Source organism: Typopeltis vanoorti, chromosome 18 (genome assembly GCF_054136105.1).
Source record: "Typopeltis vanoorti isolate ZY-2024b chromosome 18, IOZ_Tvanoo_1.0, whole genome shotgun sequence".
Lineage (NCBI taxonomy): Eukaryota > Metazoa > Arthropoda > Arachnida > Uropygi > Thelyphonidae > Typopeltis > Typopeltis vanoorti.
The window spans coordinates 19,464,564-19,477,523 of NC_143566.1; the positions used below are offsets into that span (position 1 = coordinate 19,464,564).

At 36.8% G+C, this 12,960-nt stretch overlaps 1 protein-coding gene across 3 annotated transcripts in view; it reads left to right on the forward strand.

Annotated features, from left to right (window-relative positions):
* Positions 1-12,960, forward strand: part of LOC150096521 (acetyl-coenzyme A transporter 1) — a 232,696-nt gene that overhangs the window by 26,751 nt on the left and 192,985 nt on the right. For all 3 annotated transcript variants that reach the window (XR_016549809.1, XM_090408204.1, XM_090408203.1), the window contains exon 3: positions 6,409-6,563. Coding sequence is in view for 2 of the 3 variants with exons in the window: in XM_090408204.1 (XP_090264330.1) it covers positions 6,409-6,563 (155 nt within the window). In the remaining variant the exon portion in view is untranslated. The remainder of the gene's footprint in view (positions 1-6,408; positions 6,564-12,960) is intronic.

The following is a 12,960-nucleotide window of genomic DNA, read 5'->3' on the forward strand; positions in this document are numbered from 1 at the left end:
TTCAGGACTTCCACCATGCCTTTGAACACTTGTATGACAGATGTAAACGTTGTGTGGAGTTGGAAGGAGATTATTTTGAATCTGTGTAATTGACAGTTCCAAATATAATTCTTTGTTTTGATATAAAAATTGTGTCATTACTAATGGACACACTGTATATTGTGAAGTGGAGTCACAGGTCAAAAAAGTGACCAGATGTGTCCCACAAGGTTAATTTTTGGTCCATTGTTATTTAATCATCTGTATATTATTATTATTATTATTATTACGTAACACCTTCAGGGAGTCCAAAGACTCATCGAGGGAGGGCACCTACTCTACAACTCTCCGTCTCCACCAATCGCAACTACCTTCACATCTACAGCTGACCATTACCACTTTCACTGACAATCACAAACATCCATGCCCATGGTGGGATTCAAACACACAGCCCCTTGGCTGGAGAGCGGATAATATTAATGATTATTAATGATATTAATGGCAAATTACAGAGTGATATCTAGTTGTTTGCTGGTGATGCTAAGTCGGGAAGAGCTATAGTACATAAAGATCACATAGCGATCCTGCAGAATGATTTGAATCAGTTGTCGTTATGGTCAAAGGATAATGGTTTTTCTTTTAATGTGGCAAAATGTAAAGTTATTCACTTTGGATGGAAAAATTTCCAGTGTGTATATTCTGTTGAAGTTTTGTTGCTGGAAATTAATGAGACCAGGGATCTGGGCGTTATGGTTGATAGGGAACTGAAGTTGAAAGGGCATATTGCAAAAATTTGCAAGTTTGGAAGATCACTTGGATGCTCAAAAATATGCTAATTAGCTGGGACGGAAAAGTCATTATTCTTCTTTATAAGACTAATATGTTCACATCTGGCCTATGCCCAGATTTGGTCGTTTGAATTTCTTGGAGATGGGAAGGCACTGAGAGGATTCAGAAGCAAGTAACCAAGATGGTTGCAGGCCTTTGTAATGTTCTGTATGAGGATAAATTGATGATTTATGGGTTACACAAATTGGCAAATAGAAGGAAGAGAGAGGTGACATGATAGAAACATTCCAACTGCTAAAAGGGTTTTATGGAATGGAGGTGGGGGAACTTTTCAGCATATGGCAGGTGGTGACAGAACAAGAGGTCATCATTGGAAGTTGAGTAGCAAGAATATGAGATTTAGATTTTTTTCTACGAGGTTGGTGAATGAGTGGAATGGGTTTTGTGAAGTGGTTATCAGTGAATCAGATCAAATATAGGTATGATAGACACTGTGTTAATAATGGTTAATTTCTTACTCTCATGGTGAAATTTGGTTGCATTGTGGAAAATATGATAGGTATATTGTGAATGATGTTTCTGGGCCTTCTGCAATGAGCCTTTGGACTCCATGAAGATACACGTTAACAACAACAATAATATATATGTAATTTGTTCACATTTAGTAATACAGTTAAATAGTAAATTTGCTTACTGTATGTTGATTACTTACGAATTCACATAGAAATAATGTATATTATTGTATGTTTATAATATTTGTATGCCCTGCACTATTATGACGTGCAAGCACTGTAATAATAGCTGCCATGCTGTCACTAGAATTTTGCTTTGAATCTCAGTAATGGACATGCACACGAGTTGTTTTTAGAAAACAACTGTCGCTGGATAACTGGAATGCTAGCCAGCAAAGAGTGAGTAAGCTAGAAGGAAAAACAGAAAGCTGGAATGAACTTCTGAGTTAAGTTCTGTGATTTTGACAAGGTTTTATATGCAGCTTTAACTATTCTCCAATGAGAAACTGTGAAGTTAATAATTGAAGGATAGCATAATGTATCAAATCTTTGTATATTAGTAAAAATGTAGTGCTTAATGGTGGGGGGGCTGGGGAGGGGGGAGAAAAGGTGATATATATTCCAAGGAGCAAGTGGAATCTGTGTAAAATTCCTTTTCAGAGCAATTATTCTTCATGCCTACTTCAGATAAATGAAAGAAAGATGTTTATGGAAATTGCTTACCAAAAAAATAAGTGCTGCCAAAGAAGTTCTCAGTGGCCAAGTGAAACTACAGAACTTTCAGCTGAATTCTATGTTCAATAAGCTTTGGCACTATTTGATGGTATTTTTCAGAAATGAAGTGATAGTTTTCTTTGAGCTCATATAATCAAATTCTAGAATGGCCATGCTATTATCCAGTGTATTTTATTAGAATTTAAGAATTCTTCTTCTTCCAGTGGCATTAACAGGCACTTAAGCGCCCATAGCCTTCCAAGTATCCTTGGATTTCCTAACTGTAATACGAGAATAAGACGGTTACCCCCTATGCCTCCAAGTATTCTTGTTTGTAAATTGCATGCATTCTACTGGCTGGTTTGTTTGTTCTGAGGGACGAAAAACTTGAGTTTCTGGGAGGAAAAAAACCATCTATCTCTGTATGAGACCGGCTAACTCATCTTTAGTTGAAAGAGACCAGATAAAGGTTCCTCACATCATGGACAGGAATCTATACTGACTGAGCTACAGAATTTAAGAATTAGATATATAGGATATTATTATTATTATTACTAGTACCACCACCCCAAGACCTCATGGAGTCAAGGACTCATCTGGGATAAGCTGGTTACCCCTATGCCTCCAAGTATTCTTGTTCGTAAATTGCATGCATTCTACTGGCTGGTTTGTTTGTTTGTTCTGAGGGACGAAAAACCTGAGTTTCTGAGAGGAAATTAGGATAAACTGATTGCAATTTTAAAGAGAGTGAATATCAGATCTCCAGTGAATTACTTAGCATACAGAATGTGTATCTGTTTTATATATTTACAGTAAATATTTTGTTTTTATAATTGAGCTTCATTCTTTGAATGTACACAATTTGCTGATTTTGAAGTTGGTGCACCATCACAGATACAAATCTGAAACACACTAACCAGCTAAAATAAAATTGTATATAATACATTGCTATTGAAAGTTTATTTTCCACTTGGTTAGAGTATAATAAATTTAGTTTAATCCTTTATCCAAGTGTGAGCAAACACAGTTTGCACCTGAAAGTATCTTCAGGACTGGGTTAAGGTGGTACACACCAGGGCAACTCGTTGCAAAGGTGGAGCAAGCTACCAACACTCCTATCCTAGTATCTCCTATAATGCAAAACACATCTCCTTGCGGATATGTCTATTGTTATGCATTAAGGGAAGGGCCACTACCCAGACCGGTTTCGACCTTTATTGAGGTCTCTTCAGTGGGAGCCAGACCCAAGTCGAGAAATCAGGCAGAAGCATTTGCAGGTCATCTCCACCTATAGGAATTGCCAATTGGTGTGCCACCCTTTTTTAATAAATTACTCTGGATTTAGAGAAAGATGTTGAAAGTTTATTTTCCACTTGGTTAGAGTATAATAAATTTAGTTTAATCCTTTATCCAAGTGTGAGCAAACACAGTTTGCACCTGAAAGTATCTTCAGGACTGAGATACTTTCTGCAGTCCTGAAGATACTTTCAGGTGCAAACTGTGTTTGCTCACACTTGGATAAAGGATTAAACTAAATTTATTATACTCTAACCAAGTGGAAAATAAACTTTCAACATCTTTCTCTAAATCCAGAGTAATTTATTAAAAAAGGGTGGCACACCAATTGGCAATTCCTATAGGTGGAGATGACCTGCAAATGCTTCTGCCTGATTTCTCGACTTGGGTCTGGCTCCCACTGAAGAGACCTCAATAAAGGTCGAAACCGGTCTGGGTAGTGGCCCTTCCCTTAATGCATAACAATAGACATATCCGCAAGGAGATGTGTTTTGCATTATAGGAGATACTAGGATAGGAGTGTTGGTAGCTTGCTCCACCTTTGCAACGAGTTGCCCTGGTGTGTACCACCTTAACCCAGTCCTGAAGATACTTTCAGGTGCAAACTGTGTTTGCTCACACTTGGATAAAGGATTAAACTAAATTTATTATAATACATTGCTATGTTACTCCACAGCTAACATTAATATATTGGTTCGATATAGGTGTAGGAATAATATAATTGGAGCAAACAAGCTTCAAATATAACAATTCTTCAATTGCCAGCATACTTGCACTTGTTTACAAAGCATTATGCACGATATGTGCAGCACAGCATACTCTCAAGATCTTTATTTTCATGTCATTGCTTAACTTATGAAAGACATTATTGTTGTCTTTTTTTTTGCATTGCTAATGAAATTGGTGTTGCAGTTGTCACCACAAAATGCTATGATCTTGGTGATTAATTTGTTTCTTCAATATGGACATCTCCTACAAGATTTTGGAATTCCGACAATTTTATTTCTGTTCCTTTAATACATATAAAAGACTTTGCCAAAACTTGGACCATTAAGACTTGAGTGATTTAATGAATCCACCGTAACAGGTATGTATTTTGCCTCACATAAGTCACTTATTGCTTCACAAGGAGCTGGTACATTCACAATTATGCTTTCACATTTCATTTTTGCACTTTGAGAATAAATTTCGTATCATGGTAGATGCATTACCCACTGATATAAATGAATGATTATGTGTGATATTACGAAAGCTAGCAATCTACTTAGTGCAGTAAGTGGTGTCCATTCACCATTTACATTTTATTGTTTTGTCATGAAAACTTGCACTTTTTTGATGCAACTGCTTCTTTTTAGCAGAATGCTGTGTAATATCTGAATGGCCATCATGCTCAATAGAAAATTCAGCTCTACAAACCGTGCATAAAGCTTTATTGTTAACATTATGACTTTCAGTCAAGAAAAGGAATTCTTGTTTTAACTTATATATATATATAAGTTAATATATTGTGTGAGTATATTTATGGTTTATTCGAATAACTACACACAAATTAATTGGAATTAAATTGTTTTTTATAGTTATTTTTGTTTTTTATTTTTATGTTTTTTATTATTATGTTTATATTGCACTCTTCGAATAGAAAAGACCCGAGTTCTGTTCTCATCATCATGTTGAAAAGAATCCTTACATGGGCTATTTCGATTGAGTTATCCTATCTCATACAGAGGTATCAGGGTTTTTTCCTTCCAGCAACTTGGGGAATTTCATCCCACAGTCAAGCCAGACAAACTGGCTTCCAAGTATCAAACTGGCTATGAGAACACACACAGTTTACAGACAAAAAAAAATACTATTGTTGGTGGTAGTGGGCAGTAGTTGGTGTTAATAGTGGCATTAGAGTCATTGGAGGATTAAGTAGCGGAGACAGTGAGATATGTGTTGTGGAGTGGAGTATCCTCCCACAGTTGAGTCCTGGGACTTATCATGTAATAATAGTGAAAGTTTTTTTTTTTTACAACATTAGTGAAACTTGGATAAAATGGTTTATATTTAGTGTCAACATATGCATAAAAATATGCATATGTTGACACTAAATATAAACCAGCTTTCGAAAAGGTTAAGTTTATTGTAGTAGTAAAAACAATTGTCCTTAAATTAAACATGACTTGATTACCCATTATCACCACAAACAAAAAATTAGTTTGATATCTGTAATGGATAAACATGCCAACAGCTTTTGCTTAGAGAAATGAATATGTTAGCAGCAGCAATAATGAAACATGATCTTTTAGTTTTGTCAATCCAGGTATCAGTTGCTGGATTTAGCAATTAGATAATTAGATCTATATATGCTTCAGTATTCCTGAAACAGATTTTTTTGTTGGCATGACTTCTAAAATAGTAAAGAAAAATAATATTGTCCTATTAGTCTATATGGAATTGCCCACTGTAGGACATGTTTTATCCTTTAGTTTTTCTACAAGTACTTCAACAGATGCTGCTTTACAGAACTGGCATCAGTCCTCTGCTTTCCACTACTATTAACACATGAGTAGATGCCCAACTATTAATCCAACCTACTTCTTCCTTTTCCTCATTTAATTCATAAGTCTATTCTCTCTTTCTCTCACAAAGAGTTCTCCAACAACTACAGCTACCAGCTTTAACAGAAAAACATCAATAGTTTCATCTCCCTTAGCCATCGCCTACATATGGCACCAGTATGCTAGTTTCTGCAATTTTTGGGGTAATTCGTTATCCCAAACATGAGAGGGATTGATATAAAAATATAGTGAAGAAAGATATTAATATACTCATGTGGATCTTCCAAAATATTAAAACAAAAATGTGGACATATAAGTTGTTTGTTGTTTGGGATAATGAATTACCACATCATTTTTGTGTGTGTTGTTTGCATAATGAATACTAAATTCTCTCATCATATCCCAAATGCCATTGCTCATAAACCAGAAAAAGGCATGCAGTTATAGATTTGACTTTGCAGGAAATGTAAGTCATTATTGTTATACTTATCCCTTAATATCAGAATCAAAGAAGCTTATACAAAAACATTTCAAGTTAATAAAATGATAATATTTTATTATTTTATCTTTTCTAGAGGTAATGTTGGATATGCTTCTACTTGCAATTCTGTAGGACAGACTGCTGGATACTTTCTAGGCAATGTAGTCTTTTTAGCTCTGGAATCAGCTGATTTCTGTAATAGTTATCTTCGCTCAGTGCCTTCTGCACAAGGACTGGTCACATTATCAGGTATTTATACACAACAGAAATTTAGCGTTATTATATTTCTGTAAATATGTATTTTATAATATAATGTAGTTAATTTTATCACTTTATTTCTATATAACTAAATGTAAGAGTGCTGACTTAGCATTTCATAAGAACAATATTGAACATGATGAATTGATGAGAAAGTGCATTTGAATAAACTGGGGCATGTAATGCTAATCCTTAACAAATAGTACTTAAGGATTAAGAACTACTGTTATTCAAAAATGACAGTATCTCTCCTTTGTTAGTTTTAGTCCTTTACTACATCAGCGCTTTTGAATATTATTTCAAAGGGAAGGAACTGTTATTATGACGAAAACTTTTCCTTTTACTGAGTTACTCTGGACTGTAATCCAGGATCATTTTCAAGATGCTTTATGGGATGCTATTAAAGAACAACAACTGTTCTGTGTAGGTTTCCCATACTCAGCAGTATTGTTCTGATCATTATTGTATGACAATTGAGAGAAGATTAAAGAGCCATTGGTAATAATTGTTCTTCAGTGAAATGAATAAATAAATGAATATTAAGATTTTTTTTTATGGAAAATAGAGCCAACAGGCTTCATTTCGGCGAAGTAAAATTATTCAAAATTAAGTGGATAAAATACCAGATTTTTATCTTTGAGTTTCTCATTCGGCTAAGAAATAATGTGGTATTTTATCCACTTAATTTTGATTAAGATGTTTTATTTTCTTCTATGGAACTGCAAGATTTTATCTTGATTAGCTTATCAAGTTGTGGTTGTTATTATTATTATTATTATTATTATATATTTTTATGGAGGATTTTTTATATTTTTATTATTACTATTATTATTGATTCAAAAAAATAGCAGTGTTAAAAAGTGAAATGAATCCATTCAGCATTCCCTACTGATAACAAAAAAAATAAACTGTAAATATAGTTTGTGAAATAAAATGAACTGCAGATTGGAATATGACAAAATGCAGAAAAGAATTATGTATATATTTATATAAAATTATTCCACAACCAATATCGTTAATATGAAAAATATCTCTCTCTCAACACATTAAATGAATCATTATAAATATATATGTGAAAAAAAAGTAAAATACAGGCAGCTCTCAATTTACACCGATTCACAGTAACCCCGGATGCCTGCGCATGCTTTCTTACTGTCTGAGAAACAATGCTAGCAGGCACTCTAGTGTTTGAGTGTTTACTTTACCGAGCTACTATGACGTATATGTATCAAACCTAGTTTTACTGTTGAATTTACCTAATTGTTCTATTTAATTTTTTTTTTTTTTTTTTTTACATACATACGTATTTAGATTCATAAAGTACGTAATTACATACCATGTCTGATAAAAGAAGTGCAGAAAAGTTAGCAGAACTTGGTGTTAAGAAGGCACAGAAATCAATCGCACTTGAAAAGAAGATGGAGGTGATTCGAAGAATGGAAGATGGGCAGACACGTGCTGATGTCTGTAGAAGTATGAACTTACCTCCATCGACTGTTATTACAATTATGAAAAATGCAGATAGAATAAAACAGTCTGCACAACAATCTACGGCAGTATTAAACGCAAAACATGTAAGTTATAGCAGGAGTAAACTGCATGAAAAAATGGAAAAATTATCCTTATGGGTGGATGACATTCCTCTTACACAGGCTGTTATTACTGAGAAAGCAAAAACAGTTTTTGAAGATCTTAAAATGACAGATGGAGGCGAAGAAACATTTTTAGGAAGCAAAGGTTGTTCATGAGATTTAAGTCTCGAAGTAAGTGCCATAGTGTCAGATTATGTGGTGAGGCAGCAAGTGCAGATGTTGTGGCAGCAGCTGCTTTTCTTAAATAATTTCAAGACTGTGTAGAACAAGGAAGTTATCCTCCTGATCTCATTTTTAATGTTGATGAGACTGGGCTCTACTGGAAAAAATTACAATCAAGCACCTTCATTTCCTGTGAAGAACATTCCACTCCAGGTTTTAAAGCTGCAAAAGATAGACTTACTCTTTTGTTGGGTGCAAATGTCTCCGGAACTTTGAAGCTTAAACCAATGTTGGTGTACCATTCACAGACACAACTTGCCTTCAAGGGTCTAAAAGCCATGCTGCCAGTCTGTTGGAAATGGAACAAGAAAGCTTGGGTTACACGAGATGTTTTTATAGATTGGTACAGAAATTATTTCTGTCCTACCGTGCTTCGCTTCTGTAAAGAAAATGATTTGCCAACCAAGGCATTGCTTCTCTTGGATAATGCCCCTGGACATCCTCAAAACCTTGCTGAAGTAAGAACACCTTGGATGTCAAGGTTGTTTACATGCCCCCAAACACATCGCTTTTGCAACTGATGGATCAGGGGATTATATCAATCTTCAAATCCTGTTACCTCCGTATAACATTTATGGAAATGGTAAGAGTCTTGGACACTTCAGGAAAAACTATTAAAGACTATTGGCAGTCATTCGATATTTTAAAGGGCATTAACAACATCAAGGCAGCTTGAAGCGAAGTGTCAGCAAAGTGTTTAAAAGGAGCATGGCGACAACTTCTTCCAGCATTTATGCATGACTTCCAGGAATTAGAGCAAGAGGAGAATGTTATGGAAGACGTTACCAAGCTTGTGCGAGAGGTAGGATTGGATGATATTACAGCTGAAGATGTGACAGAAGTCTTAGAGAGCCATGATGAACTGCTTTCCAATGAAGACTTAAAAGAATTAGCCAAACAATGAAGTCAACATCCAAAGTGGGAGAAAGAAAATGAAGAAGGCTCTCTGAGAGATATAAAAATGGCTGATTTACAGCGTATCCTTACAAGCATAGAGACATTGACTGATGAACTCTGTGAAATGGACCACGATTGGAAACGGAGTGTGAACATAAAAAGGAGTGTAATCACATCTATTCGACCTTACACTGAACTCCGTAAAGAAATAAAAAGAAAATCTATGCAGTTAATACTGGATACTTTAAAAAAAAATGCAGGTGATCCGAAACCAGGAACTTCAACATAGAAATATGTAATATATTTTCGAAGTGTCATATTTTTTGTATATAATTTTGTTTTTGTTTTTTTCGTTATTAATAATTTTATTTTAACAAATATGTATGTATTATCAAAGCTTTAAATATAATAATGTTACACATACTTCATGTGCATAGTTTTTGACTTGGAACATAACTTTGTACCTTCCATTAAAATTGGGTTCGTTTTATGCCAATTCGGTTTATGCCCGTTTTTTCTGGAATGGAAGTGAGGTGTAAACTGAGGGCTGCCTGTACATTTTTAGTATTACTATTACTATTTTTACACATTCAAATAAGATATTCACTTAACATTATGTACTCAATATTTGTAGTGAACAAAAATATAACAGAAATGTTCCAGTTGTGTATTTGTAAATATTCTGTATATGTGAAGAGGACCATAAACTTCATCAAAAAAAGAAAAAAAATATTAAGAGAGACCCAGGGAATCAAAAGACTCATCGAGGGAGACCACATACTACACTTACCAGCAATCATACTTATTCTTGAATTTCACACTGCTTGCACACACAACATCCAATGACAATCCATTTCAATCATACACTACCTTATGAGAGAGAAATCTAGCCCTCACCTCTTCTTAGCAGCATTCATTTTCAGCTTCCACGGATGTCCTCTTGTCTATTCCCCAGCCTCCATAAAATGAAAAATTCCATCAACTGAAATCTATGATCCTGTCAGAAGTCTCAATCATATCGCCCCTCTTTTTCCTGTTTGCTAGTCTTTGTCTCTAAAAATTCCCAGTCTGTCTTAATAATCGGTATTTCACAATCTCAATATCATTTTTAACACTCCTTTGCATTCTGTCCACTGTATCAGAATCACAAAGTAAACCAAGAAAACCTGCACACAATAGACCTTATCAAGACCTTGTAAAGAGGTAAATGACATCATTATCTTTACATGTCAAAGTTTGTTTCAGCATTGAAATTATCTTTTGAGTTGTATTTGCAATCTTTGCTACATGGCCATTGAATTTCAACTTGCTATCTACTAGCACTCCAAGATCTCTAGCCTGCTCAGTTTCTTCTAGCATAATCCCACCAATATAATATGACATTGGATATCTAATCACACCGAGGTGCACGACTTTACATTTGCTGACATTCAACTGACATCCATTTTCCCATGCTCACAATTCCAGCCTATTGAAATCATTCTGCAAGTAATGTGTATCAGCAGCATTTCTGATTACCCTACCTATCTTTGCATCATCAGTGAATAACTGTATGTCACCTGTCAAATCCTTCGCAATATCATTAATGTACAGATTGAATAACAGTGGACCAAACACTGATCCCTGTGGTACACCACTAATTATTTTTTTTAAAAAATTTTCTTTTTTTTATTAATCTTTGTACTGGTTATGGATAGTACTACCCTTACATCAATTCCAGACTTGATATAGGCCTAAGCCTTTACCAGTGTTTTACCCTATGCCTGTTCTAGTTATCATTGTAGTCATTCTCTGGTGGCAACGCCATGCCACCAGTGTGCCCTCAAGGAAAGAACTTTTATATCCTTCTGCGTAAGCCCAAGCTGTTTTAAGTCCTTATAATTATCTGCACTCCATACGCCGTGTAAAGAGATGGTGACGCTGGTAAACCTCGGAGTTGCCCTATGCTCCTGCCGTATCTTACTAACTAGATCTTGGTTATTTTTATAATAGTTTATTATTATGACTATAGGCTAGTGGGTGCCCTCTTCCCACCATCTGGGCATCAATTACCCAAACGTCACCATCTCTTTTAATCACTAAGTCTGGCTTACGCAAACCTGCAGAGGTCCTATAATGTGGTTCCACCGCAGTCTCCCAACCTTTGTTCTTAAAGCAGTTGTTCAGAATGGAGACCACTACATCATGCCTCTGCACGCGGACCCCATGGGTGCAGAAGCAACACTGGGCTATATGAGACAATGTCTCACTGTAGTGGCAGCCAGCCCTACAGTTGGAGTCGTCACTACCCCATCGAGCTGTGCAGGCTTGAGTAGGCAGGGCATTGATCCTTGTCCTGATAAGGTCAATATACTCGAGCCCAGGGAGGAGTCTGGTGCCATTCCTTATCCAATCATGCTGGAGAGGCACCAGATATGACTCTTTTAAAGGAGGACCATCTACAGAACAGTGCAACAGAGATGCCCACCTCTTGTGTTCTGCGGGTGCTGACTCGATTAAAGTACCTTGATAATGGGACCAGCCTTTAGCCCGCCTAAAGTCGTCTTGTATTAATGGGCTATAGAAAGCCTCTCTGCAGATGGGGGAAGAAGATAGTTCTAACTGCGTGATTCTTGACAGCTGCAGGCGTAGGATCAACCATCTAAAGTGATGGAACAACGAGCCCACCATCCTTCACCCTTGCATGGAAATATGCAGTAGGAGTCTCAGGCGGCAGTCGGAGCCATGATCTCATGGCTGAACAGATAGCCCTGTTCATTCGTGACAGTACCGAGATACATGTCCTACCAAGCACCAACTTGTGGTAAAAGCGAGGTAGGAGATAGTGGGAAAGGAGAAACAGTCTTTGCTGGGGCTGGAGAGGAGCTTTCCTAAAAGAAGCGATCCCAGCTTCTAGGATAGAAGGGACCGAAGACCTTCCCTTTGGGGTGAACATGATACCGAGGTATCTCCACTCTTCCAGGATGCTTAAAGCATGCAACGGCCTCCCGTGCAGGGAAAACTCTATAGTCTCGACCTTAAGCTTCTTGTCACGACCAGAGGGGTCAAAAGCTAAAGAGCAGGACTTCTTTACATTAATAGAAAGGCCTTGAATAGAGAAGAAGTCAACTGCCCGGTCAAGGAGTTCCTGCAAGCCTATCTTAGTAGAGGCTATGAGAATAAGATCGTCCGCAAAGGCCATAGCATTAAAGGAAGAAGCACCTAGAGAGTAGCCTACATGACTAGGAAGAGAGTGAAAAAACTCATCTATGATGCAGTTAAAGAAGAGATAGAGGATCACCCTGGCAAACACCCCACACTGCTGGAATAGAAGTTGCACGGGACCCTGTAGTGATGGTGATGGAGCTACCCAAGTATAGCTCCATAACATAGGAAAAAAAGGGTTCTGTACATCCAGCAATAGACAGCGCAGGAAAGGAGACGCTATCAAAGGCCTTTTGGAGGTCCAGTGACGGCGGAGCCAGGAAACGCGATGAGTTTCCTGGCTCCGGCCTATAAGAGTCAGAGCCTTCATCTGATGAGTTATTGCAAACGAGGAAACTTAACCCTACCAGGGCTGCTAACCCTGGAAGGGAGGAATAGCATAACAGGCCAGTCAGTCACCCGAAGGTGTCCGGGAATCGCCCCTAGGAGGCCACCTACTGCTGCACTTGCGAAGTGTCTCAGGGGATGTGCAA